Here is a 27,676-nt window from a genome sequence, read left to right on the forward strand (position 1 = left end):
ACACGGATCTGTGTTGTGCTGACATGACGGGCAGCTTCGGAGGTCCGCGAGCACTGCCAAGAGCTGGCCTGGCGTGCCGCCCTCCGGGAGCCGGCGGGGGGGGGGGGGGAACACGGAGGGGAGGAGGCGGGGGGGGGTGCCGCAGAGAGCTCGGGCCACTGCCCGGTCACTCGGGCCTGAACGAACCAGCAGCCTGCCTTCTTGCTAGCCTCATCACCCTGGGCCCTGTGCTCGGGGCGGAAGTCCTTCTTCGCGCCCACCGGCTACTCCGTTCCCAGAGCAGGGCTCGCGTGCGGTGAGCCCTGGGTCGTCACTGGCACCGGTGGCTTTAGTCAGGCCTGCCCCGCTCCCGGCACTGTCCGGACATGTGCTCCTTCTCTGGGGACACAGGACTGAGACGACGAGACGGGGGCCAGGGAGGCCCTCACGCTCCGGGGAGGCCCAGCCCCAGGCCCAAGAGCAATACCTCCCTAACGCCCGTCCCCTCGGCACCCCCCTTGCCCCTCCCTGGTCCTGGCCCCGGAGGATTCAGCAATAACACTTTAATTGGCTCGGGTCAGGAGTCAGAAAGAGGATCCAACGCGGCGTAGAAGAGGTTCCAACATGGGGAAATACACCAGAGAACGGGCTCGTGGACAAAGGAAGGAAGCGAGGATGGGCAGCTCTGAAACGGGGTCAGAAATCCACCGGCAGGGACAGGCTGGTCACTGAGGCTCACTTTCCACATGGGAAGGAGAGACACACCTTTCCCAGGCCGTGGCCCATGTCAGGCCCCTGCCTCTGTCTTGGAATCTAAACAAGCAAGAGTCTGAGCATATCCTTCCCTTACCAAGCTGGAGACACCACTCAGCTCTGATCCTCAACCCTTCTGCTTGCGCTTCCAGAGCTCAGGGCCGTGAGTCCTGCATCCCTCATGTTGGCAGGCCCCCTCCCCTGGAGAACCTCCCAGCCCCTCTGCGGCCTGTCAGCCCGTCTGTGGCTGGTTCCATTGTCTTGCCCCCCCGTGGGGGGGGGTAGGGGGAGCACTTTGGGAATCAGCTGGGGCCCTCCGTGCTTCTCTTCAAATCAGGACTTCATATCTCTTTATACCTGCAGGAGGGGGGAGAGGCAAGGGAAGGAAAGTCAGACACAGACAGGTTCATAAGCTTCTGCCCCAGTGGAGGAACAGGCAAGGCAGGTTCGTAGGGTCCCTTACTAATTGCCTCTCATCCCTGGTCTCTGTCATTAGGGCTCCCTTCCTCCCCGCCAGCTGCAAATAGCAAGCCAGGATGATAATGAAAACCCTGCAGTGTTGGTGCCACATCTGACAGTCTGACCAAGCGGGATCACAGATCCCATCCCGTCCTCAGCCTCAGATCACCTTGTCGGGTGCTTAGGGATGAGCACCCCCATGTTATAAGTATGTAGAGGCTCTGAGGATATGTCCCCGTTCTTATTAATGAAAGTGAGCCAAGAAGTCAGGATCACCCAGGGATTTCTGGTTGTAGGCGCAGTGCTCCCCCTGCGCTAGCAAGTTCCTCCGCCCCCCACACACCGGCCTTCCTCAGAGGCGGCCCAGCTCAGGGTGGCAGGCTTCCAGAGCAAAGCAAGCCCCCACACACCTGGGTTCAAATTTAGGCTCTGCTGGAGGCCTTAGGCACATTCCCTGAGGTCTGAGCCTCTGTTCTCTCATCTCTAGACAACAGAACTGACCTCTCACGGTTGCTAAGAGGTAAGAGGCTGCGTCTGAAGGCAGACTCAATTCCAGGCACGGAGCAGGTGCTGACTAAATATTCACACACACCCCCACTTCCTGCTGCTTTTCTCCCCCTCCCAGGAAGGCGGGGGGGGGGGGGCAGCACCAGTCCCCCTGCTCCCTCCTCCAGGGCAGGCACAATAGACACTGCTCATGCCTCCTGCTCTCAGTGCTTCTGCTCCTGAACCTGGAAGATGCCATCCTTCAGGGGAAGAGCTTCCCCGGATATTGTGCTGGTCACCATGACCCCAGGGGCTGTTTCCACGCATTCACCATCCAGGACCAGGTCCACGGCTCTGGCCAGCTCCTCATTAGCCAGAACCTCCTGCTCAGAAGGAGAGCCAGAATGGCCAGAGAGAATATTCCCCTCAGCACCAGCACACAGCCCAGCCTCTTGCTGGCTCTGCCTCAGCCACTACCCTATCTGTGCAGCCTCCATACCCACCACCACTGGGCAACAGACAGAGAACACACCAGGCCAGCCACCGAGGCTTGATTTGAGTTTTATCCCAGAGGCTTTGATTGGTTGTTGCTTTTTTCTGTACACCCCAGGCAGAGGGGCCAGATGATCTTGGCTTCTGAACATTAGGAGGCACGTAGGGCTCAGAGTCTGAGTTCAGAGGGAAAACGATCTGCCTGGATCCTGCCTCTGTCCTAGGGGTACAGCCAAAGCCCTACCGCGCCCCCTAAGGAGAAGAGTCTGCCAAGCCCTGTGGCAGCTCAGGCTCCTTAGGAAACACTTCCCAAGCACCATGCTCTGCTCGGGTGGAGAGTCTTCGGAGCTGGCCCCCAAGGAACAAGAGAAAGTTGGAAAAAATCACACTGGAGGTGAGAGGATTTGCATGCAGGCCCCGCTCTCAGGGCACATTAGCCACCAACTTGAAGAAAATACTCACAAAGTCATGGGACTTGAGGAAAATACTACCGCGGGTGGGTTAGGGCCAGACTAGAGCTATGGAGACACATGGGGACAACAGAGGACACATTAGTGGGGCTGGGGGTGGGGGCACAGGGAGAACCTCCAGGGTCCAGCCCCAATCTGGGCTGCAGGCGGGCTCAGACTGGGTGTGGAGAAGTGAGCACCGGTTTTCACTCCATAAGAGGTGAGGCTGGGGAGGTGAGGCCGCAGCTGTCTGGAGGACTCACCCTCTGTCTCTGCTCAGGGATGACTTCCAGGCTAGGAGCTCTTTGTACACCAACCGGCAGAGGAGCTGTGTCCGAGGCACAGAGGGAGGGGAGGGCAACATTAGCCTTGACCACATGGTTAGTCCCCAGTGCTAGGTGACTGGGGGCGGAGGGGGGGGTAGGCTGGGAGGAAGGAAGGTCGTGGGCACACAGTTTCACGTGGCAGAGGGTGACCCACGGGAGGAAAGGGATTCTGAGTGCCGGGCAGCTGATCTCATTGTCCCAGATACCCTCATGGCCAATGCTTTGGAACTCCAAGTTTCCAGCCTGGCAGGACAGGACATTCACCCCCACCAATACCCATCTGTGTACCCCCAAGAACTCATACCAAGCAGGCCAGAATGTCGGCAGAGATGAGCATGTAGAAGACATTGTTCCAGCCTGTGGGGGAAATCAGCCCAGCTAGCAGAGGCCCCAGAGCCGCACCTGCGCAGAACACAACGTCAGAGAAGGGCACCCGACAAGGGGCCTTTAAGCTCCCTGCCCACCCGAGGGCGGCATTCCGAGAAGTGTGCTCAAGACAAGGCTCAGGGTTCAGCTGCCAGGGACCAGAAGCTAGAGTCACAGACCTATGGACCCAGTGCCGTCGATGATGGCCGTGACAGTGGAGAGTGCCTTTGCGTTGCCCTTCAGGCTCTTGTGAGTTCCCTGGGGAGAGAGAACGGGGTGGAGAGGCCAACTGCAGAGGCAGCACCAGGACTAGGAGTGGGGCTAACTTGGGGCAAGGCAGCAACTGGGCCTTGGAGTCGAGAGGAAAGGTGGGGGGACCGATGGCGGATTCTGAAGGACTTTGAGGCTCTCCTATACCAGGATCTCTGTGCACCAGGGAGGGGGTAGGAATGTGGGGTATCGGACCTGGAGACTCCAGGCCCTGACCAAGCCCCCAGAGTCATGCCCGGCCCCAGGGAGGCAGCCCGCTTACCAGGTCAGCAGAGACCGCAGTGGTGATGAGTGCGTAAGGGCCGTTGACCAGGGCCCCACAGATGATCAGCATTACTGAGGCAGGGACAGAGACAGCTGGTTAGGGATGAGGGGGCCACCTCCAGCCCCAGCCCCAAAGCAGGTGAGAGCCCCAACCCCAAAGCAGGTGAGAGCCCCAGCCCCAAAGCAGGTGAGACCCCCCAGGCGTGAGGCTGAGAGCCTCCACTTCCCTGTGCCTCCCACCAATGCCCCCAAGCCGGCTTCCTGGGGCCCCCAAGGCAACGCTCTTCCTGTGCGCTGGCCGGACTTGCGGCCACCCCCTCACCTATGGAGTTGGTAATCCCGTTCTGGCCAATGTAGTTATACAGGAACATCTGAGAGAGGAAAAGGGAGAGGCAGAGTCACACCCAGCCCTCCCCATGGGCTGCCTGGGTTAGACTGGAGCCCAGAAGTCTGGCACACCCTCTCCTGCCAAGGAACCCCAGAGGCCACCTTACTCCTTTTCCTTCTCAAACCCAGGCCTCTTGGTCTTTAATGTTCCCCAGGATGGAGGGGCTAAGATGTGGGAAGCTATTGTTTCCTATTTCTCAAAAAGGCTTCTCTCCTATCTAACCTTAATTTTTTATTCTTTCCTGGGCCATGAAGTTTAGCAGCTGGCCTCCCCCTTCTCCACCAAGACCAAATCCTTGCTAACCCCTTTCCAAAATTCTCAGTCTGAATCTCTTTCCTGTGCCGTCCCAGGCTTCTCCTCCCCGAGCGTGCCCGTGGATGTACACGCACACAGAGAGACAGGCGTGTGCATAAATGCCCAGGTGAGCACACATTTCAGCAGGTACGTGCGAGCATGCGCACTTCTCTCCTGAGGTTATACGCACCATGGGGGCAGCCAAGATGAGCATGACGCAGCAGGTGGTGGCCCTGCCGTTGGTGTAGTCCGAGATGAGCCCTGCCATGATGCCACCTGGAACACAACCCAGCTGCTCCAGGTGTGACCACGGCCTCCCGCTAGCGTGGCACCCCAAGCTTTGCCCCCCTCCCCCACTCGCCGGGGCATGGGCGTCCGGAACCAGCAGGGTTCCTCCCTCTGAAGCCCTCCCCACAGCCCCTGCTTTATGGGAAGATCAAACACGAGGGTCAACTTTCTTAGTTGGGCAGGAGCCCTTTTTTCTCTGATGCCATCTACCCAGGTCACGTCACATTGGACCCGTCCCTTCTCTCTGCACCCCCACAAGAGAAAGGGGGAATACTGCCCAGGGCAGAATACGGCAGGGCCTCACCCATGATGCCACCAACATCGAAGAGGGTAGACAGGTCCCCAGCCTGTTTGGCACTAAAGTGAGCTGTGGAAAACACAAACATGTGGTCAGACCTGGGGGCTCGGAGCAAACGTCGTGGAGTGCCACGGCCAGAAAAAGCCCTGTGGAGCTCCTGACCCAGTACCACTGCCTCCAGTGTCAGAGGAAGGAGTGCAGACCCATGGGAAGTCATTGGCCAGGATCACAAGTAAATTTGCAGCAGTCTGAGACAGGACACCCTTTCTGCCCCTCCACCCCATCCTGTACTTCCTTCTCCCCTTTCAGGTTGGCTCTGACCTCTCAGAAGAGCCTTCCCCTAAAAGCACTGGGGTCTGGCCCGGGAGAACCCTGTCCCACTGGGCCACTTTGGCCCTGGGGGGGCACCACTGCTCTTGCTGAGCCACAGCTCAACCAGCCCCATTTGTGCTCTGCTCCTGAGCTCCCGGCCCACCTCCACCAGGAGCCTCCACACCCATGTGATGTCTCCGCTAATAAACAGAGCCAGGAAGGAGACTCACAGGCAAATGGGGACCTCAGGATTGGAGAAAGGAGGGTCCAGAAGCTGGAACTGTAGCCTAACCCTCAAGGTTGACTCACTGTGAAGTCAGCACCAAGGCCACAAAACAAAGAGTCCCAGTGTTCACAGAGCTCCTCTGGCGCGCTCCCTCTATCTTTGAGAGAGGCCCTGCAATGAGGCTGTTGGGCAAGTTATGGGCTGGGATTTCGCCTTGCCACCCAGGGGTGGAGGCCCTGGGCCCTGGCAGAGCTCTAAGGGCAGAGGCAGGGAGAGTGGGCCCAGAAGGATGTTGCTGCCGCTGACCCAGGCACCAGGCATCAATCCCGGGAGGCTCCTGGCAGCCCCTGGGGAGACGAGAGCGGTGGTCACCACCAGGCTTCAGGCAGGGGGGTAGCTCACCAGGCCCTCTTCCTGGGGGTGCGGGAGGCTTTCAAAGGCAAACCTGTCCCCGCACCATCCAGTCCCTCCCATCTACGATGAGCCAAGCAGGTGGAGGTGGGTGCTTCTACACTCAGGGCTGGAGAAGAAGTTAGGAAGGATGACAGAACACAACTTTGGGTTCCTAACCCCCAGCTCTGGTCCAAGGGAAGAAAGGTGCCTGGACTCAGGGTCTATGAGGTGGTGTACAAGGTCTACCTTCCAACTGAAACTAAATAAATAAATAAAGTCTCCCTTTGCCCTAGGAGAGGTTCCGCAGGCATCCTGACTATTCTGGAGTCACGCGCATCACATGACAGATTTCCTCTCCCCATCAGAGAGGGCCTTGGCCTCCTCTGAGACCCCATCCCCCCTCTTCTGCCCCTTGCTCTTACCCACATTGAAGATGTAGAGGGGCAGCCAGTAAAGGAAGGTGTAGCTGACCAGCTTGGCAAAGAGCAGGCACAAGGAGAACTCGACCACACCCTGGAGAGCACGACAGAGGGTGTGACGAAAGGCACGCAAGACATGGTTGGCCAGGGCTAGCCCGGGGAGTGACTCGGCACCCCCAGCACCGCCACCACCTGCCACACAAAGCAACCTCAAGTACATCTCCATCTCAGTCAAGGCAGTGCTGTGTCAGGACAAGCCTCCCATGCTACCCTCCCCAAGTTGGCTACTCACCCTAAGCACCTCATATAAAGAAATTCTGGAAGCCATAGGTCCCCCCTGAGCATCCCCCCATCTCCTGACATCCATCAGGGACATCTAGAGAGCCTCTCGCTCCCCTCCATTCCTTCTCACCGGGATCCGGAGCGCCCCAAGGAAGCTGATGGCGGCAGGCTGCGCTCTTGGCTCCTTGGGGCACCTGGTCGCACTCTCCAGACTGCTCTCCTTGTTAATGCAGGGACCATTCCCAAGGTCCTCAGGGTTGTCCTGGTTCTCGTCCAGCCCATCCTGAACAGAGAGGAGCCCTGGCTATGGGCACAGCCAAGTACCACCGCCCACCAGCTGGGGGGATAACCCACGTGAGAGGTAGAGGCTCCCAAGCTGGAGGAGGTACGCGCCCCCCTCCGGGACCGAACGAACGTCCTGCCAGCCCCAATCAGGCAATCGGGGAGCTAACCCAAGGGCCTGGCATTGAGCCTGTGAGGTAACTGTGGGCACACGGGCCCCTCACCCAACTCCCTAGTCCTCTCTGGGACCTGCCCCTGCAGATGGAGCAGCAGGGCAGGGGGCGGGCTGGGGGGGCTCACACTTGTGTGGTGCTGAGGAGTCGTGCAGTCCACATCTTCTGGGTCTGAAAAAAAAACAAACTCCTAAGAAGGCTCTAGGCCCGGTGTCACTAACTGCCTTGCGGACCTTCATTCTCTGGCTCCCAAGTGGCCACACTAGCGGGCTGAGCTGTGTCCCAAGGCCCTCAGGGAACGCGAAAGAGGACAGCGGGGGAGGAGTGTCCTGTCACCCGCCCCATCCCCTGCTCACACTTCAGAGCCAGCACTTGCAGAGCACAACCATGGGCCAGGCAACCAGGGGCCAAGTACACAGCTCCCCGAGCGCTGAACCAACCCCAGCAAGTAGAGGCTGTTCTTCTTTCACAAACGAGAAAACTGAGGCCCAGAGAGGGTCTTTGTGCCAGGTCACCCACACCGGTAATCCTCTGCTGGAGCCAGCTGCCTTCTCCCAGGCCCCGAGAGGAGAAGGGCAGGCTCAGTCCTGAGCCCTGTGGTGAGGGAGGGGCCCACTCACATTCGATGAGAAAGAGGAAGGTGAGGACGCCCATGGCAGCAGTGATGATGCCCGGTACCACAAAGGACAGGCCCCACTGCTCGTTGACCCAGACACCAGCAATCAGGGAGCCCAGGATGTTGCCCACGGATGTGTGTGAGTTCCAGATGCCCATGATGAGCCCCCGCCTGGAGGGGAGGGAGGCAGGACAGGAAAGGAAAGGGGAGAAGAGTAAAAAAAAGTCAAAAGAGAAGCACAGGGTTCGTCACAACCGCCCTGGCCAAGTGCAAAAAGCTGGCTGCCTCCAGCCTGCAAAGCCCAAAGACAACCAGTCAGGGAGTGCGGGAGGGCTTGCCTGGTGCCAAGCAAGTGACAGCAAGGCCTGGGGCCCCGCGCCCCGCAGCCAGCAACTGGAGCCAGCTCACACAGGCCTTCCAGATGGAGCTCTCCCCACCCCGAGGACATCCAGCCCCCACCCCTCTCTTCCCTCTTGTCCCATGGCTGCTACTCAATAGCACTTGCTGGTCCTCAACCACGGCCACCCTGCCTCCAGGGGACACAGGCAGTGTCTAGAGATTTTTAACTGTCCCAGCTCCGGGTACCCTACCAGCATCTAGAGGGTAGATGTTGCTAAACATCCTGCCAAGGGTAGGATCGCCCCAGAGCAAAGAATGATCCGGCCCCAAATGTCCAGTAGGGCTGAGCTGGAGAAACCCCGCTCAAAAGCAACTTTTTTTTCTTTTTACCCAAAAGCCAGTTCAAGTACAAAATAATAGTAATAATGATACAGTTTTATAGGCTTCATTTTTGCCTTCATGCAAAATGGAAATTCGTCGATTATGAGGAGAAAGTGTAACTAAGGTGGCCTGTTTTGTGGACTAAAACCTTACCCATGAGAAAATCAGTAATGCTTTTCAGTTACTAAAACATTTAACTAAATGTGAAAGTCGACAAGATGGACACAAGTTTCTAACCTTTCACCCTGAAATCACACTAGGGGCCACGAGCGACCTCACTCCCCACAGCAGCCCTCCTGGGGTAGCTCCCGCCCCTCCTCCCTCCCCACACTCACTTTCCCTTCCCGAACCAGTTGCCAACGCAGGTCACCACGGAGGGCCAGCCTGTGGTCTGGACAAGTCCGTTACAGATCTGTAGGGAGACTGGACGTAAGGGGGACAGGCCTGGGCCGTGCCACAAACTCCCTCTGCCCCCTCCCGGGCTGTGGGGCCCTCCACAGCCCACGCTATGAGCACCCCTTTCTCACACACACACACACACACACACTAATCGCGGGGCCCTCCACAGCCCACGCTATGAGCACCCCTTTCTCACACACACACACACACACACACACACACACACACACACACACACACACACTAATCGCCACAGGTGGATTTCTCCTCTGGCCCAAGACACTTTCCTGCAGAGACTGAGGCTCTTGGGCAAACTTACCGAGCAAAAAAATGTATGATCTGCATGATGCTGAGAAGTGGGAAGAAGGATCCCAAAGCTTAAGAGAGGAGCATTGGACTGGGAAGGGGTTATTCACCACGCAAATCTGTTATTCACCACCCAGATCTGCCATGACCAGGGGGTGGCTGGGAAGGACTAGGGGCCTCGGCAATCCTTCCCGTGATGGAGCAGAAGTCTGAGTGCAAGACCTCTCATACCTGGATGAGCACAAAGTACCAGAGCATGTGGATGTTCCAGAAATATCCTAGGCCAAAGAGCGAGGTGAAAAGGCCACTGAGCAGCATTCCAGCTGAAAGGTAGTAACGGAGGGGGAGCCGCTCCCCAAAAATCCCGCTGGAGAAGAGAGTTGGATCTGTGGTTAATCACCAGCTGCACTCCTCAGCTTGGCCACCTGCTTCCTTCCCCACCACACCACTGAGCCAGCCCTGGCCCCGGGGACCACTGATGACCCCTGTGCTGTCTGCTACCTGCCAGGGGGGCCCTTGGGTCCCCACTCACTGGACCTCCCTGCCTTAGTTGCCACTGATGAACACGCTCCTTGAAATGTTCTCTCCTTGGCCTCCTCACCCTCCTGCCCCTGGCTGACTGCTCCTTCGCACTGACTTTCCCTGGGGTGCAGTCCCTTGCATCAATTCTATGGCTTTAACTACCACCTACATGTTACATAGCTCCAACCCGGTACCTCCCCCCCGATCTATCCCCCTGCGGGATCACACCCAGATGCCTTCTGGACATCTTAACTTGGATGCCCCCCAAACACAGGCAGCTCAGCACTCTAAGACTGCACTCTCCCTCCTCCTTCCCCCCTCGGTCCCTTGGCGTGCACCCCTCGGCTGAGTGAGTGTGGCACCACCATCCTCTGTCCCTGAGCCACCACACTGGTGTGGAAGCAGCTGTTGATGAATTGGGCACCTCCATTAGGCTGTGAGCTGTTGGAAGGAAGTACCCTACCTTCTTCACTTTTGGTTCCTGGCAAGAGACGGCAGGCTTGCTGCATCAAAGCCATGTTTGCTGAGCTAATTTAGGCCCAGGAGAGAATGGGGGTTTTCCTAGCCATGTCTGTGTCCAGGGCCACCCATAAAGGATCCCAGTTCAGAAAAAAAAAACATACTCCAGCCATACCACTGCCACTGCCATCTGAGAAAATAACCTCGGGGGGAGCATCCAGGGAAAGGCCTTCCAGGAAAAGAAGCTACTAAAAACGGGATCTGCCAGGTGAAGGAGTAGGCTGGGTGACCGTGGGAAGGAAAGGAGAACAGCCAGGGGCTGGTGGTGTGTGCCCACGTCTTGGCCTCCTATCCGCCTGGGGGAGCCATCAGCTCTGGACAGCCCCCCCCACTCTGGGACAGTTGCAGGCTTGGCTCGTCCCTTACCTGATGAACATGCCGATGGCATAGGCCACAAGGAAGGCGTTGTCCACGGCCCCCAGTAACTCCTTGTAGTTGTTCTTATCTGACAACAGATGGGAGAGACAGAGAGCTGGTGCTTGGCTGCCCCCGCAAGAAGCCCTTTCTGGCCCCGGACAACCTCTTCCTGGGGTGGGAAGATGGCCAGTGGGGAAGAGCATCTTGCGCCGTTCCTACCAAATGGAGCCCAGTCACACCATGTCGTGTCATTGAGGCTGTCGCTGTCGTTGATGGGCTTGAGCAGCTCCGAGCAGTTCTGGTGCAGACGGCTCTGAAGAGGCAAGAGGGTGCACAGGTCAGGGGTCACCTCCCAGAGCCAGAGCCCACTCAGCCCAGAGACAAGCAGACAGTCTCCCTCCCCAGCCACACCAGCACCACTGCCTGCCCACTGGACTCCCCGCTCCTTCCTCTGGCATCTCCTCCTGCAGGAACTGGCTACGGGGGCAAGTGGCCGCATCAGACCCTCGGTGAAGGCCAAGGAGAGTCTGAGCAGAGCCCGTATAGCCCAGGGTCCCTGCCCTCTGGTTCCACCCACAGCCAGCAACACTGCTGTCAAAAGGAGCACCCAGGGAACGCTCTCTAGGAAGAACAGCTACTAAAGCCGGCCATGTGAAGACGTTGTCTCCGTGACTACGGTCAGGGATTAAGTTCCAGACCATTCTACTAGAGTTTATTTCGGGGGGGGGCCAGCATCTCCTGCATTCTTCCTTACCGCCAGGCCAGCCTCACCTTGACAACACTGATGGGCTTCCTGGACATGTGATAACAGGTATAGATGAAGAAGGTCAGCAGCAGGATGAAGCCTCGGAACCTGCAGGGAGAGGCAGGTGTCTGGGTTAGCAGGAAGTGGGCCTCAGCTGGAAGCTCAGGGGAAGTATCCCACGGGGCCCTCTCTGGCAACCCCAGGGCCTCAGCACCACCAACACTCTAGCTCAGGCTCCCCACCAGACGCAAGTTCCTTGGGACAGAGGCCAAGGGGAGGGTAGGAACAGATGCCCAGAGGCCAGGGTGCTCAGAGAGCCCTATCTCTCTGGTCCTCAATGCCTGAGGCCTTCCAGCAGAGCTGGCCCGGCACCAGCCCCCTAGACAACACAAATTATGCCCGCCCTCTGTCCCCCTGACCGCTCTGGTCACCTGTCACCTCTACTGTCCTATGATCTCACGAAGGTCAGGACACCCCTATGTGTGCCTGTGTATACTGCTGAGACAGGGTAGCAGCCAAGTAGAATTGTTTTTAAACTTTCAGAAATGGGGGGAGCAGGTGGGAGGCTGCCATGGCGGACGGGTCTGTCTCTAGAGTGAGCTCACTACTCCTCTTAAGCCTTGAACAGAGCTGGTATAGCAGCTGCTGCAGCCTAGGGGGAGCAGAGGCCAGACACTGTTGGGAATGTAGCAGCGGTGGAAAAGCTGGTGCCAGAATCCACATCCTCATCCCCAGGCCCAGTCTGGTCCATCCCACTGGACAGAAGAATCATTCTTTCCATCTGTGGCTCACACATCACATGTGCCCTCTCCTTCCCCCACTTCTCATCCCAAGGACCGGTCTGGGATGGAAAGAACAGTTCAGCAAGGCACCACTCAAGTGTCTACCCCATGCCCGGCCCCTGCCCTTCTCCGAGGATCTGGGGGAAGGGATTCGATGTCCTCCTGAGTCAGTGTCTGCTTCCCTAGCAGAGCATCAGCTGAGCTGAGTCAGCAGTCAGCAGCCAGGAAGTACATGGAAAACAGACCTCAGAATGGACCCACAACCCAGGAGAAAGGGGCAGGCATTAGGAAAGATCCAGAGCCTTGGGTTATTCGAGATCTCGTAGAGAAGGATGGGGAAGGGTAGGAGGGGCCCTGAAGCCCTTTCCATCCCTCAGCTCCATGAACCTAAGGGGCAGGACATGGGAGCTCACTCTGCCCTCTTTAGGGATCTGCTTCTGAACCCCAAACTCACTTCCCTCAAATGTGCCATGACGGCTACCGCTTGTGAAATACAGGGGGATTTCAGAAGAGCCTGGATTTAGGTTGCGCTCCCAGGCCCCTTCTTCCTTCACCCTGGACTTGAGCCTCCTACCTGGGTTCTCTGACTCCCCTCTCTCTGCAACCAGCGGTCTAGCCCCACTCCCAGCCACCCCGCTCCTCCCACGTGCACTCTACCCGCCTCCGCTCTGCTTCAACGCTGAGCCTGCAGTGGGATGGAGCAGAGACTCTGGCCTGCTGTGGCCTGCCCAGATGCTCCCTGGAAAGCAGATGAGGATCAGCAGGGGCCCACACCAATATCCTGACCTGTGAGCTTCCAGCCCTGCCCTCCTCCAGGGGCCCGGCCTGCCCTTTCCCCCAACTCTGACCCCAACCTCCAGTAGAAAACCTGACACCCAAGAGAGCAGAAGAGTCATGATTCTTGGGGGGGGGATGTAGGGGGGCCAGGAGGTCCTCAAGCATGTCATGCCTGGCATCAGTGTGCTCACGGACTTCCTCCCTGGACTCCAGAGAGGCTCAGGGAGGAGCTCAGAGTCCCATGGCTCGCTGGGCAGAGCGCCCTTGGAGCCAGGCCTCCTGTTCATCCGATCCACTGCCCATTCCGCACTCTTCTTTCCATTCCATTCCACTGCGGCAGCTATTCCGAGAAGAAGGCCAAGGTGCCACCGTTCAAAGGGGCCTGGGGCCACTGATTGGGTGGAGGGCTAAGCTAAGCTGAGCAAGGGCTGCCAGACTCAGAGCCTCTCACAGGAAAGACAGCTGAGGGGCTCCTGGGCGTGTGGAACCACAGGTTTCACTTCCCTCCTCACGAGCCTTTTCTTCAGAATCAAGAGGCCCCGGAAAGGGAGCAGGGACCATCTACGTAGCGGGCCCTGGGGGGCTGTGAGGGGAGGCATGGCTGCCGGGGTGCTGGGCCAGGCTGGGCTGGCAGGCCAGGGACGATGAGGCCCCCCGACGGTTCCAGGTGAGGCCGGCTGCCCTGTGACCCTCTAAATCTTTGTTAGCAGAAAGTGGCACTTCTTAGAGTCCTACCCTCACCCCAGCCCCAACTGGTTACTCAGTAACCAAGTTAGATAGAGAGGCAAACTAGCTATCTCTTAACTGCTAGCAGGCCGTCCAGACTTGGCACTGGGACCTCTTCTGAGGTAAGAACAAGGATCAACGTGTCCCAAAGCAGCAACGGGTTAAAAACAAATAAAAACCCCTCAGGACCTGCCACAGCCACCCAGTACAACAACCCAAAACTACAAGAAGCAGCACAGGAGAGGGACGTTGCCCTGAGGGGGTGGTGGGGAGCAGCCCCCTTGCCCCGGTAGCTACCCAGTCAATGCCAAGGCCTGCTTCCTTGCTTTGCAGCCACATTGCCACCCTCCCCAACCCCAGTCAGGCCAGTGGGGACTTAAGCACCCTCATCAGCCATCCCCTATGTCCCTGGGCGTCAATCAGGGGCTGCTGGTAGATGGCTAGGCTGCTCAGGTAGCCAGGTGACAGGATGGCTGTGGCTGCAGGTGAGCTGGGCACTTGCCCCGAGGAAATGGGACTTGGTGGCCTGTCCTTGGACATGCCTATTCTGGGACTCTGCAGATCTGTAAAGGGTAGAGGCTGGGAACAGTAAGAACCAGGCCAATGATGGGAGAGCCACCACCCCACCCCCTCCCAAATCCTCCACTGCCCCTGGGAGACACTCCGGTTGGGGAGAGGCCGGCCTGGAATGGACGCCAGAGGGCTGAGCCTGGAGCCAGGCCTTCAGCATACAGGATGCGGCAGGGACAGGCCATGTCTGGGAGGGCCCAAAGCCCTCCTGGGGCAGAAAGTCAGCCCAAGCAATCCTCTACTTGTTCCCCTTCCTCCAGCTGGGACTCAGGAGCTTGCTGAGAGAGATCAGCTTGACTCAGACCTTGGTCCCAAGATCCTTTCCAGCAAAGGGAGTGACTGGCCGGTAGGCACAAGAAGCCCAGGACTTTATAGGAGAAATGAGTAGAGAAGATCATGATCACTTTTAGGAAAGAGGAGAGCTTGGAGAAGGAAGCTCTGTAGGGGAACCTCGAGTGCTCAGACAGAATGAAAAGACATGGCTTTCAGCTACAGTGTGATGTTTTGTTTAGGCAACTGGAAACTTCCGGAAGAGTCTGGGAGTTGGAAGGGTTTGGAAGGGGTGGTCGACGCTATGCAAACAGCACAGATGTAAATGAGCTGAGGATGGCAGAGAGTCTCTCTGAGACCTCTCAAGAGCCTCGCGAGGCCTATCCCCATGCCTCACCCTCGTGCGCCCCTGCCGCTGAGCGTGAAGGATCCGGGGTACGAGGCATGGGCCAGGGGCCCAGAGGACAGCGGCTGCACTGCCCCCTCCCCCAACACACACACCAACTCAGGGACAGCCAGGTGGGGGATCGTGGCCTTCAGAGACTCTGCCCCTGGTGTCTGACCTCCATCCTGTTGTTACTTTGGGGTCGTTCCACTCCGACCTCAGCATTCAGTCGGTACAGTTTGAATGGAAGAAGTAAGGCCTTGGCCAACCACACTGACCATTCCAGACCCACCCCGGGCCCTAAGTCAGATACCCTCCCTAAAGCCAAGGGAGGTCTGAGTCTGCTCTGCAAGAAGGGAAAGAGGAAACGGCAGGGAGGAAGAGGAAGCAGAAGGCAGCTGGGGCAAGGGCAGCAATCCTGAGGCGGGGGGAGGGGACACCACAGGGTCATGTGCCCTGTGACCAGCTCTGGCCCTGGGGGGTGGGGGCAGGGACAATAACGTGCCCCCCAGTTTCTCCTCCCGGATCTCCAGTCCTTTCCAGAGCAGCCCCTCACGGCCACAGCTCATGGTAAGGAGCCCTTTCTGTGGCCCTTACCAAGCACTTCGCAGTTACCAGGAAAGCCAGACAACACAAAGCTACTCAGGCAGCATTGGGGGGGCCCCAGCAGGAGACGGAAAATAACGTCAGACTGAGACCAAAAGGGCCTGAGTCCTGCCGCTGACCGTGGCCTTGGGCAAGTTGTTGAACTCTCTAAGCCTCAGTTTGATGTTCTTTTAAATAAAGAAAGAATAAATAAATAATCAAGTCCTGCGCGCAAGAGTGTGAGAGGGTTGAGTGAGACGGGGCGGGTGAGGAAGCGCCGGGCGAACGGCAGGGTCTGGGGCTGCATTCGAAGGTCTTCTGTGTCTGCTGAGGGTGGGCGCTCCGATCTGGCAGTGGGAGCCCTTGGCAAACTCTGGAATGAGAGCCATTTGTTCTGGTGGCAGCCAGCCGGCAGCCTTGGCCTTTCCAGCTCACAGGGGAAGATTAGGGCGTGGGGAACAAACAGTGATGTGGGAGGTCACAGCCCCTGCCTTCCTGCCTGCCCAAAGCCTTCCTCCCCCCTCCCCCCCCTCCGGATTCCTGCTCATCCAGCCGGTCCCTCCTCCCACAGGCTCCTCTCCTCCTTGTCCTGGGCACCTCTCCCTCACAGGGCCCCAGGAAACGGGCCCAGCCCTGTAAGCACCGGCCACAGTCATCTCTGGCCAGGGGCCCATGTTCCCAGCTGCCCCCGGACGTGCCCACGCAGACGCGAGGCCAGAAGGCGGGTGCCGGCCGGGGCCCGGGCTGGGGAGCACTCTCAGGCCATGAAAGAGCTCCCCACCCCATCCCGACACAGAGGAGGAGGGGCAGGAGAAACACCTTCCTGGGCAGAAACCTGGGTGGGGGGGCTCTGACTTTCCGCTCGCACACTCCCGGCCGCCTGTCTCTCTCAGGCTGGTCTCCAGGGACCGCTCCTTCCGCACCCTGGGCCCCTGCCAGCTGCAGCTACATGGTGTCAGTCCCCAGCACAGCGGCGGCCTTCCCTTCCGTGCCGTCGCTGGCGCCACAGTCTCTGCTCAGAGCACCTCCAGAGCCACCGAGCTAAGGAGGCCTTTTCCTCCTCCCGAGGGTGGATCCATCCCTCCGTCCACAGAAATGCACAAGGGCCTAGCGGTGACCAAGGACTGACTGTAAGCTAGCCACTGGGCCGAGTGCGTCCCATAGCTTCTTTAATTTCACCAAAACCCTGTGGTGTAGGCACGCCGTCACTTCCATCTGAAGCCTCAAAGGGATCGAGCGACTTGTGTGAGGCCAGCCGGCCCGGTGAGCTCTCCCCTCCCACACTCTCAGCAGGAGGAGAGCAGCAAGACCCCCGGGCCTGGGAGTCGGACCAACCTGGATGCCAATTCCGGCTCAGCCGCGTACTAACTGGGTGGGGCTGGACAGGCTGCGAAACTTCTCTGTGCCTCATTACACCCATATGTGAGGCGGGGAAACAAACCATGACGAATCCACAACGTCTGGCACAGAGTAGTAGAAACGGCGAGGAGGACAGTCAATCATTCAGGTTTAGTCAGCGCTTAGTATGAGCCTGGCCCTGGTCGAAGTACTTTACATGTTGTACCTCACGGAACGTTCACACAGTCTTAGGAGGTAGGCATCCCTAATACCCCCGCTCGACACACAAGGAATCCAAAGCTCAGGGCGAATCCAGCCTCCGGTGTCCTAACCCAGGAAAGTCCAGCTAGATCTGCTTTCTTCACTTCTGCTTAAATGCCCTCCTTGAGCATTTAACGTGGAAGCAGTAAGTCTGAGAAGAGATGGATCCTTAGTTCCAAGAAGGTAGGACCAGGTCTTAATCATTACTGCAAGCCCCAGAGTTCAAACTAATAATGTGCTGACAGTAGGCACCACATTAAATGTTTAGTGTCTGATAGGAGTCCAGACCTACACCCAGCAGGAAAGAAGGCAAAGGACACTTAGTGAGGGCCCTGCATCAGCCACGGGAAGTCAAGAATGTTCTTATATCATGTTTATCCTCCAGAACCCACCTAATTTTGACCGATGGGGAAACTGAAGCTTAGAGAAGTTAACTGCACAAAGCATACAGTGGTGAGAGGGTTTCAGTCCAGATCTGTCTTAAATCTGGGAGATGTTGGAGAACACAGCACATAACTGGAGTGATACTTTAAAAAGTGTGTGTCAGGGGCGCCTGGGTGGCTCAGTCGTTAAGCATCTGCCTTCGGTTCAGGTCATGTTCCCAGGGTCCTGGGATTGAGCCCCACGTTGGGCTCCCTGCTCTGTCTGCTTCTCTCTCTCCTGCTCTGCCTGCTTGTGTTTCCTCTCTGGCTGTCTCTCTCTCTGTCAAATAAATAAAATCTTTAAAAAAAAAAAAGTGTGCATCATCCTTTAAATGACATGTGTGGTTGTGGAAAGCTGTGTCAGGTGTATCCATGAGCTCTTCCAAAATGCTGGTATGGGACAGGCTGTTTATAATTACCTACCCTCCCCAACCCTATTTTCTCTAAAAGAGAAGTTACTCTGGTTAGAGGGTATAATCAATATATATGAATGAAACTCTATTATGAATAATAGTGGCAGACGGGTACAATTTGGCATACACAGTGATGAGATTTTTTTTTTAATTAAGAACAGAAAAAGAGAAGTTTTATCCTAAAGTAAAATGACTGGTCATTCCAGAATAAGAAAGAGGACAATAAAGGACAAAATCTGAATGGGTAAATTTATAAAAGGCTTGTGAAAAGAGAATTTGATTTGCTTTGGATTATAGTATGTGCAAATAATGAGTTTGAAAATAATTATGTTAAAGTTTTGTCCAAATCTGGTTGTTTTCATTTATTCATATTATATATTAACATTAACATTATAACATTAATATTAATAATTAACATTATAACATTATTAATATTAATTAACATTAATAATATTATTCATTATTTTCAAAAATAATCTCAATATTCAAAAAATAATCTCAAAAGAGGCTGTGGTTCCTTTAGTATCAAATATATCAATGTGAGAGTAGAATTTGGTTTTCTCTTTGTAAAAGTGACAAAATTTTCTTGGTCTGCTCCTAAAGAGAGGTTGTAAAATGTTATTCTTTTACCTCTTGGGTAATCTGCCTAGACGGCAAAAATCTGGTGTCTTACAAAATAATTTTCCATACTTTTCAAAACAAAGATTTTTAGGAAACAGCAAAGTTTCTTTACAATGTTACCTTCCATGTTTATTTTTTAATGAACCATCGTTACTTTCAAATGGGTAGACTAGAAGTTTCTTAGGCACTCATGATAAGCATTCAAATGTCCTAACAACTTTTGAATTTTTGCCTTTCCAAAATCAAGTCCTAAATGCAAAATAAAATAAAACTTTCTGGACATCTTTCATACCTAGAATTATCAATGAGATGTCCAAGAGGGCCCCTGGAAAATTTGTTTTTTCACCTTTTAAAAAGAGAGGTGCTGCAAATAATTAGTTTTATTTCATATGTTGCTATTGACCAACTGCATGGAAACAATTGTGAAATCAGAAGAGACACTCAGCCTCGTCTAGGTTAAATTTCTAAAGGTAAAATGTTATTATTTATATAAATATTTCACAAATTGTATGCTACATGAGCAGTTCCTCCAGATTTCTCAGTGCCCTCCGGGTCCATGATCTGCTGCCGTGAATCAGCACCCCGGCAGTGCTCTGCGTGATGATAACAATAAAGGGCAACCAGTCAAGATTTCAATTCTGATTTAAAATGTTACCTGGGCTGCAACCTTACTTCTTTATTTTGAATCGAACACCTTCTAGGTCAGTGGTTTTCAACTCGCGATGTACATCAGATTTCCTATGGAGTTTTATTAAAATACAGAGCTGTAGGGGCACCCGGCTGGCTCAGTAGGAAGAGTGTGACTCTTGATCTCAAGGTCGGGAGTTTGAGCCCCACGCTGGGTGTGGAGGTTACTTAAATACATAAAATACACATGTGTAGGACGTACTCCAGACTTACTGAATCTCCTGAGATGATATTCTTGGTATATCCTTGGTATGTTGTATAAATTATATCTCAGGATTTTTAAATATCTCAAGATTTTTTTCTCCTTACAAATTGTGTTCATCCATTTTTATAAATCAAGATGTAATAATGTTCACCATCTTCTTTGCATTTACCTTACTATGTTTGCAGACGTTGTCTAGATTTTTAATTGGCTTGATTTCGTTTTGCATAGCTCAGGAACAACCACATTTCCTGGTTAGCCACATTATTCTTGTCATGAATTCTCATCAGGTTGTTCACTTTGGAAAAGTATCTCTGTCACTTACAGTTTTTTTCATTCTGATGCTTCCTAAAGGCTCTGCAATCAGCTATAGGCCAAAGGTTTTTTCTTTACCAATCGAGAACTATCTCAGAAAAGCACTGTACCAGGCATTCAGTCTCGGGGACAGGCCTCCCATGGCATTGCTTACACATCTTTAAGAACATACCAGTGCATTGAGTGAGGATTTCCAGAACTCAAGTGAAGAAGCAGACAGATTTATGAGGTTGCTAACCCAAGATTCAGGGGAATAAGAATCACATAGGCCTAAGTGAACGGATGAGGGATGGCTGTCATTTATGTTTGGAGTATTGTTGATATTATAGTGTTCGATTTTCTGGAAATAAGGAAGCTCTTTTCGTTTCTTCTTCAGTGGTGTATAACCCGTAAGGATTTAGTAGACTGTTTTTGTAAACTAAAACGAAACACTTAACAAATATCTTATTGTCCCTACCAGACCGCCCCACACCCTAAATTCAGAAACTTTTGTTGAGTCTTCCCGCTTTTCATAGCAATAGGGTTATTAGTAAATTTCAATAAGAAACTGTCCTTTTGTTGTCGTTGCTTTGGAAGTAGGCTCCATGCCCAGTGTGGGGCTCCAACTCACGACCCTGAGATCAAGATCTGAGCCGAGATCAAGAGGCAGATGCTCAACCGGCTAAGCCACCCAGGTGCCCTGTCTTTTTTTTTTTTTAAACATGGATGTAATTAGAAAAAGTGATGATATAACCAAGACCTTATGTGGAATGTCATATTTGACAATGATGATCATTTAATCAGATATAGCCAGCCCCTTTTAAGGAACTAAGGTGACTGCGTGGAGCCAATACTAATAAAACCCTCCCAAGAAAACTGGCTTACTGCGCTCCCTTATAGGCAAATAAGGAAGGTCATTCCCTGATAGGCCCAGGACAATTAGGATATTTTGGGGACTTCAAGAAAAGAGGGATTTGCCCACATTTATAGGTACAGCAGGTAAAACATAGTGCGAAAACCAGTGTCTTGGCTTCCTAATCTCAAAACAGTAAATAATAAAGAATGATAAATAAAGGCTTTTAAAAGTCCAGTCTACGATTTCTTATGAAAACTTCTAGCAAAGCAACTCAACAAGGCCTATACTGTAGATTAACACTCTTGCTGTACCTATATACATAATCAGATCAAATCTAATGAGACCGGCCTTATTTTGTGATCAAGAATAATCTTTGCAACTATTTTTGATCAAAGCAGGGGAGACTTAAGGAAAAAAAAATGTTTCCCTGGGAAACTGTGCATTGTCTAGAGGACACCCCTCCAGTTATCAGATTTTAGCCTTTCCTTGACTTTGGGCTTTTATAATTCTTTGAAGTGGTAGGTAACTGATAAGTCATACAAACTACGTGTATGAAATGACAGTCTCAAATTAATAGTCTTTCCTCCCAACCTGTGGAAAAACCAGTTTTGTCTCAATATTCCTGATTTACAAATGGGCAAGTTCTTCAGATTCTTTTTTAATTGTGGTAAAACATACATAACATAAAATTTACCAGTTTGAAGTGGCATGAGGTACCTTTGCCTTGTCATGCAACCATCCCCACCATCCATCCCCAGAACTTCCCATCTTCCCAAGCTGAAACCCTGTGCCCATTAAAAAGTAACTCCCTCTTGCCCCCTTCCTGGACGTTTTAACTGATCATAACATTTTCTGCCTCTCTCATTATAAGTAAAATAAAATCTTTAACACACGTTCGTTTTTTATATCCTATCAGTCATGATTTCATCTTTTAATGAAAAATATTTTAATAGGCCTAAACTCAAGAAGGATCAAATAAGTAATGTAAATTGAGTGAAGAAGGCTGGAAGCGAGTAAGGGCGGTCACCAATTGGCAAGCACTGTGGGTGATCAACCATCCCAGTTTGCCCAGGACGGAGGGGGTTGGGTATGTAGGATTTTCTGTTTTAAAACCAATAAGTTGGTCATCTTAAGAGCACCCACCCTATCTAAAGGTGATCCTCAACCCCTAGTAATATAATTTGGGAATTTAGGCCTGGTGTTGCTAAACTGTTTTTCAAGAGAAGCCAGGGATCTGGCTATTTTGTTAAATTTTACAATTTGTAAATGATGGCAACTAACACAATGTTCAAACAACACTGTGTAGACCAAGCAAACTGCTCCAGTGTGTGGCTTCTGATGGAGAGGGAGCCGAAGGCCCTCCACCGCACCGCACAGCCCAGCGTGGTCAGGAGGAAGGCTACGGCAGAAGCACGGGCACTCCTTGGTGGGGGGACGGTTCAGCCGAGGAGCAGCTGCGGCTCTGATCTGAGAGGTGTGGCCTTCGGGGCCCCGGACCCCCTCTAGGTGAGGTCCCAGGACCCCTGAGTTCTGGCCTCTGTCTTATCCAAGGAGTAGGAGGAAACAAAAGGGACACTCCGCCACCCCACCGGCCCCTGGCCTCCGTTGCCCAGCATGCAAGCCCATGTTCGGTGGGGCGCTTGAGGCGGGCTGTCCCTTGGCATCCGGCTTGTCCCCCACCCCCGCCCTCCGCCCGGCCGCCGGCGCTCCCTGCCCCGGCGCTCCGGGGCCTGGCGGGGAGCTCCTCCGGGGCCCTGCGCCCCTCCCTCCCCCAGCCCGGCTCACCAGCTGTCCCTGGAGAAGTTGCGCAGGAACCAGACACCCGGAGCCAAGGAAGACCGCATCGCGCCCGGCCGGTATCCGAAGCGGAGAGGGTGGCCGACGGAGGGCGCCGAGCCGGTGGCCGACGGAGGGCGCGGAGCCGGCGCGTGTCCCTCGCTGGCAGTCCGCCGGGTTTAAATGCCCCGCGGCCCGGCCCGCCCCGGCTCGGCGGCCAGTCGCCCGGAGCCCCCGCCCCCTTGCACCTGAAGGCCCTCAGGGTCGGACCCGGCGCAAACCGACCCGCCAACCTCTGGCACCTGCATTTTCTCGGGCTCGGCCTCCCCGCTAGCGACTGGCGGCCCTCGGAGCTTCTAGGGGCTCCTCCCGCTCTGCACTTTTGCTCACTTCCCGCCTGGGTACCGAAAGCAGCAAGCCCAGACTATCAGCTCTCTGCGACCTTCCGTCGGCCCCGCAGCTGGTTCCTGCAGCGCCCCTCTGTTCCCAGAAGGAGTGGCTCCTGGTACACACACCGGGAAACTGAGGCACGCGGGGGTGAGGGGCAGTACTGACATGACACCTGGTGGTCACCCCATTACACTGATCTGAGCGCAGGTGCACCCTCAGAGCACAGGAGGTTTATCAGGGCGTTACAGTATTGACCCAAACATATCTCTCAGGCCCACCTGGGGCTTCCTGTCCCACTCCGATTCGAGGCTATGTATTGAGCCAGACAGGACTCTACCAATTCCCCTCCCCAGGGAGACTGGCCCCCCATCTATTCTTGTGGGGACAATCTTACAGCCAATCCTGCTCTCCCTTCTGGAGGCGAGCAGCCAGGCAGCAGGGAAAGAGCACAGAAGTCTGTGCCCTTAAAAGTGTTCCTCAGGCCTCGAGCCTGAAGATTTCCAGGGTGTTTCCACCTATAAAAAGAAGATATTGTGAGATTTTTGGATATGAACACCCAAGGGTGAACTAGGCAGGGCTTAGACAAGAAGCATGCACCTGGAGAATAAAGTTGTGAATAGAACATAAAATAGGAACGTGCCTGTGCAAATTGGTTTCAGCCCTACCACCACCCTGCCCCTAACTCCTAGGAATGCTCAGGCCCTCCGTGCGAGGTCAGAGAAATGGAGCAATAACTCCGCCAAACAGGTCTGGGCCCAGAATAATGGGCTTGGCTGTTCCCAGCCCTGGAATCAAGCATAAGGAGGGTAAGCAGTGTTGTAAAACCCCGTTAACGCCGGGCAGTCAGGGGACAGAGGTCTGGTGGCAGAGATGAAGACAACAACGAGCAGAGGACAGGAGGTCAAAGGAGAGAGGAAAGAAGGAAAGAGATGGAAGGAAGGAGCCAGGGCTGGATCAGGTGCGGTATAGGCAGGTCACACACCGACGGAAGAGCCCAGCAAACAGCAGCTGGCTTAATCCTCAATTCGACCACTCACTGTGCCGAGATGTCCATTCATTTCATTCTTACAAGTCAGTGAGGTGGGCATAACCATCTGGGAAGGGTGAGTCTATGTCCTGGTTTACTTGGGACAAACCCAGGAGACACCTGCTGTCCCAGAATGTATGAGGGACCAGTTCCGGGGTCAGTAGTACCCAATAGACAGGAAGCCTGAAAGTCAGCAGGTGAAGGGAGAGAAAACAAAGGAGAATAATCAGCTGATATCTCCAGGAAGACAGCTACTTGTTTCTCAGGTGCTAAAGGGAAGGATAAAGTTGAAATACAGATGAACCAAGAAAGCTGCTGACGTTACTTGGTGCTAGCAGGGAGGGGGACATGGGCAGTGCTGGAGGAATGGAAGGGGCCATCTCCAGGGCTCCAGAGGGGCTACCCAGACTTCAGTAGCATGAGACATCTGTCTGTCTATTTCTGACAGCAAGAAGTCGAGGAATAAGACCTATGACTGCTCGTTTCACATGTCCCCCTGGAGACATTGCGTTTGTGCCTCTTAGGGGACCATGCTTGTCCGGGGCTAGAACTCTTAGAGAGACATTAACAGTACGCCCTCCTGGTGGTATGGCGATTATTCATGGAGTGCCAACAAGCAGCTGGGAGCAGGGCCAGTCCTGACATAGACTTGCCTTGTTCCAGTTACTTCCTCTGAATTCCAGCCATATATCCCTGTTCAGGGGCCAGGATGGCAACGGGAACACTCTTACCAATGTTCCTTACTTGCTCCTGGGGGTGAGCTGGGCAATCTCTTTGCTTCCTGCAGCTTCAGAGAGTGACAAAGAGGATGTTATGGCTCAGATACTCCTTTCACTCACCTACACAAGCTCTTTACTCTTGACTCACCTTCCTGGTATCCGGCACCCCTTATATACACTCCTCTGACCCTGCAGGCTGTGGACAGTAGTATCCAAAGGAAATAAGGAGGGAAGGGACGAGTTACTGAATCTAAGACTAAAGGAAAAGATCTTCAGTTCTTATTGTGGATAGCCCTATCATTTGTCAAAAATGCTTGCTATGGTTTGGTATCAGACACTTGTGGGACAGAAGCTGAAGGTTAGTGACCTTTTTGCCCATCAAATGCCAGTTCCTACTGCTAGGTAGGAGTTCCTAGTTCCTAGTGGTTCACTGATCACCCACAGGACTTTCTGGGTAGCCAGTGATTTGTATCGACCCTTTTAGATATGGTAACAGTGTCCTCCCTATTTTTTTCCAAGGGACCCAGGGACCCAAAGCCTAGAGAACAAGTGCCATGAGAATAAACCGTTAGGCAACAGAACTCCAAAATCCCACCACACACACAAGCAATATTCTCTGAACACCTCTCCCTCCTCCCACTTCTGTCTTACTGAACAGAGAGTGACATATTTTTTGTGACAGAATCAAGAACCAGACCCTTGATTAATGGGGTAGGAGTTGGATCTTAGAGGAAATAGAGATTCTTCAACTTTTTAAAGATTCAATTTCACATTAGGCTTTTTTATTAAGATGCTGAGTGTTGTAGTGAAAAGAACACGGGCTTTGAGGCAGAGTCAATCCTGGTTCAGATACTACTACTTCTCTGAATCTCAGCTCCTCTGTCTGTAAAATGTGGGTAATAACATCTGCCCTTGCAGGGTGGCTATAAGAATAAAAAATAATGCATATAAAAAGTGCCTGGCCAGGGGCACGTGAGGTGGCTCAGTCAGTTAAGTGCCTGACTCTCGATTTCGGCTCAGGTCGTGCTGGGCATAGAGCCTGCTTAAGATTCTCCCTCTCCCCCCTCCCTCTGCCCCTCCCCCAACCCTCTCTAAAAAGGCGGGGGGGGGCGACCCTGGGTGGCACAGCCGGTTAAATGCCCAACTCTTGGTTTCGGCTCAGGATGGTGAGATCCAGCCCCTCCGCCTGCTGCCCGTTGGGCTCTGCCCTGGGAATGGAGTCTGCTTGGAGGTTCTCTCTCCCTCTCCCTTTGCCCCTTCTGCTCATGCTCTCTTTCTCTAAAATCAATCAATCAATCAATCAATCTTTTTTTTTTAACGTGCCTGGCCATATTAAGTAGATTTTGTAAGTGGAGCAATTATTACATATGCACGAGATACTGACTACAATGGATAGACACCAATGGCCATTATAAATGATAACAAAATATAGGGGTCAAGATCAGGGCCCTTAAAAAGTGCCAATGAATATAGCAGAATAGGTTTGCCCTGTATATCGTTAATATCCTGTGTGTGTATACATGTATGTGTGTGAATGTGTATGTATGTGGGTGTCTATGTATATGTGACTTTAGTCACTGAAGTTATTGTAAACATCATGATAACACATGTTGAATAATTTGGGGTTGACAAGGATGGATGTATGGATTGAGTAAAGTGTCTAAAAAAAATGAAAGAATCTATTATTATTTCAAATATGTCAGATGCTGACATTTCCCTAAGAATTGCTACTAAATTGCTTCCAGCCAACAGTCAAAAGATAGATAAGCAAAGTGACCATGTATCCCAAAGGATTTTGTTTCAATGAAAGACAAAGAAAGTCCTAGTCTTGATATAACTGGTCAAAAGTAAGGGCTTCAATCTGTTCAAGGCAGGACTGATGGTTCATACTGGCCTAAAGAATGGGCTTTGGAGACCACTATCAGCCAAGCAAGGAGGCAGCCCTGCTCTCAAATGGTTAACCAGGCAGCAAATATCTATGAGGATAACCTGAGAGCAGATTGGGGAAGTGGTTAAATTATTAGTCTCCTGAAGTCATTTTGTTGGTTCTGGGCAGAAATAAAAAAGACGATATGGTAATGAAAAAAGTGCGGTAGCCTCAGGCAGCCTCGTCATACAAGCTGAGGACAATTTTCAGTTGCTCTAGTATCTGAAAGTAACAATTCATTCATCTATTCATTTCATAAACACGTGTCAAGTGTCAACTGTATGCCAGGCACAGCACAGGTGCTAGGGATACATTGAGAAATATGACAGGTGCCAGGCCGAACCTCCAAGAACATACAGTGGAATGGGACAGAGATGCACAGGGACATAATTCCACCTCAAAGAGCTCCAGTAGAATAAATGAATTCAAGCAAGAAATAGCTTGTAGAGTTATGTTCATTCTGCTATGGTGGCACCGAGAAGGGATCAGATAACTGGGAGAGTCTTGAAAGGCTTCACAGTAGGTAATATAAGAAGCAGAACTGAATTATATAGCTCGGTGGTGCCTGCCAAGTAGAGAGGAGGAGACAGGAGCAGCGAGTGCACACACCCTAGTGTGTGCTCAACAAGGAGCCTGACAAAGCAAGGCATATTTAAGAAGTGGTGCATGTGAAATCCATGGAGCTGGAGAGTGCATGCTCAAAGTGTGGAGTTGCGGACATAGGACTGTTACTACTGGGTTTAAGATACCGAAAGAGCCTTAAAAAGTCCACGTTAAAGGCTTGGGATTTTATCCTTTGGACAGGATATGACAAGGAGGTTTTATGTTTGTTTGTTTGTTTTTGAGGTGGGGGAGGGAAGAGGGAGAGGGAGAGGGAGAGAGAGAGTCCTAAGCAGGATGCAAGCTCAGTGCAGAGCCTGATGCAGGGCCTGTTCTCCCGACCCTGAGATCATGACCTGAGCTGAAATCAAGAGTCGGATGCTTAACAAACTGAGCCACCCAGGTGCCCCAAAGAGGAGGTTTTTAAGGAGAGTTGAGACATGATCAGATTTATGTTCTTAGAGGAGAAATGGCCATTTAAATGTGCTTTGTCAGATTTCTGGTTCTGGATCAAGATGGAATAGACCCACTTCTCCCTAGTATTTAGTATTCTCACTAAATACTAAAACCCCTGGCGATATATGTATATATTATATATATATATAATATGTATATTTATATATATATAGCAACATAAGAAGACAGAAAAAGTAGAAAGAAAAAGG

General features: G+C 53.2%; 1 protein-coding gene across 1 annotated transcript; it reads right to left on the minus strand.

Annotated features, from left to right (window-relative positions):
- Positions 1-527: 527 nt before the first annotated feature.
- Positions 528-22,779, minus strand: SLC37A2 (solute carrier family 37 member 2). Its single transcript, XM_028125959.2, has 18 exons — positions 22,358-22,779; positions 11,410-11,491; positions 10,858-10,951; positions 10,648-10,726; positions 9,472-9,607; positions 8,871-8,947; positions 7,820-7,986; positions 7,327-7,370; positions 6,875-7,027; positions 6,466-6,556; positions 5,119-5,181; positions 4,717-4,802; positions 4,167-4,215; positions 3,843-3,916; positions 3,490-3,568; positions 3,249-3,346; positions 2,882-2,946; positions 528-1,089 (listed from the first exon to the last, which is right to left on the minus strand). Exons 1-18 carry the CDS (start codon positions 22,414-22,416, stop codon positions 1,074-1,076), a joined length of 1,512 nt encoding a protein of 503 aa, XP_027981760.1. The 5' UTR covers positions 22,417-22,779; the 3' UTR covers positions 528-1,073.
- Positions 22,780-27,676: the final 4,897 nt, after the last annotated feature.

Source organism: Eumetopias jubatus, unplaced genomic scaffold (genome assembly GCF_037043125.1).
Source record: "Eumetopias jubatus isolate StellerSeaLion01/CBP00866 unplaced genomic scaffold, mEumJub1_p1.0 scaffold_13, whole genome shotgun sequence".
NCBI classification, from domain to species: Eukaryota; Metazoa; Chordata; class Mammalia; order Carnivora; family Otariidae; genus Eumetopias; species Eumetopias jubatus.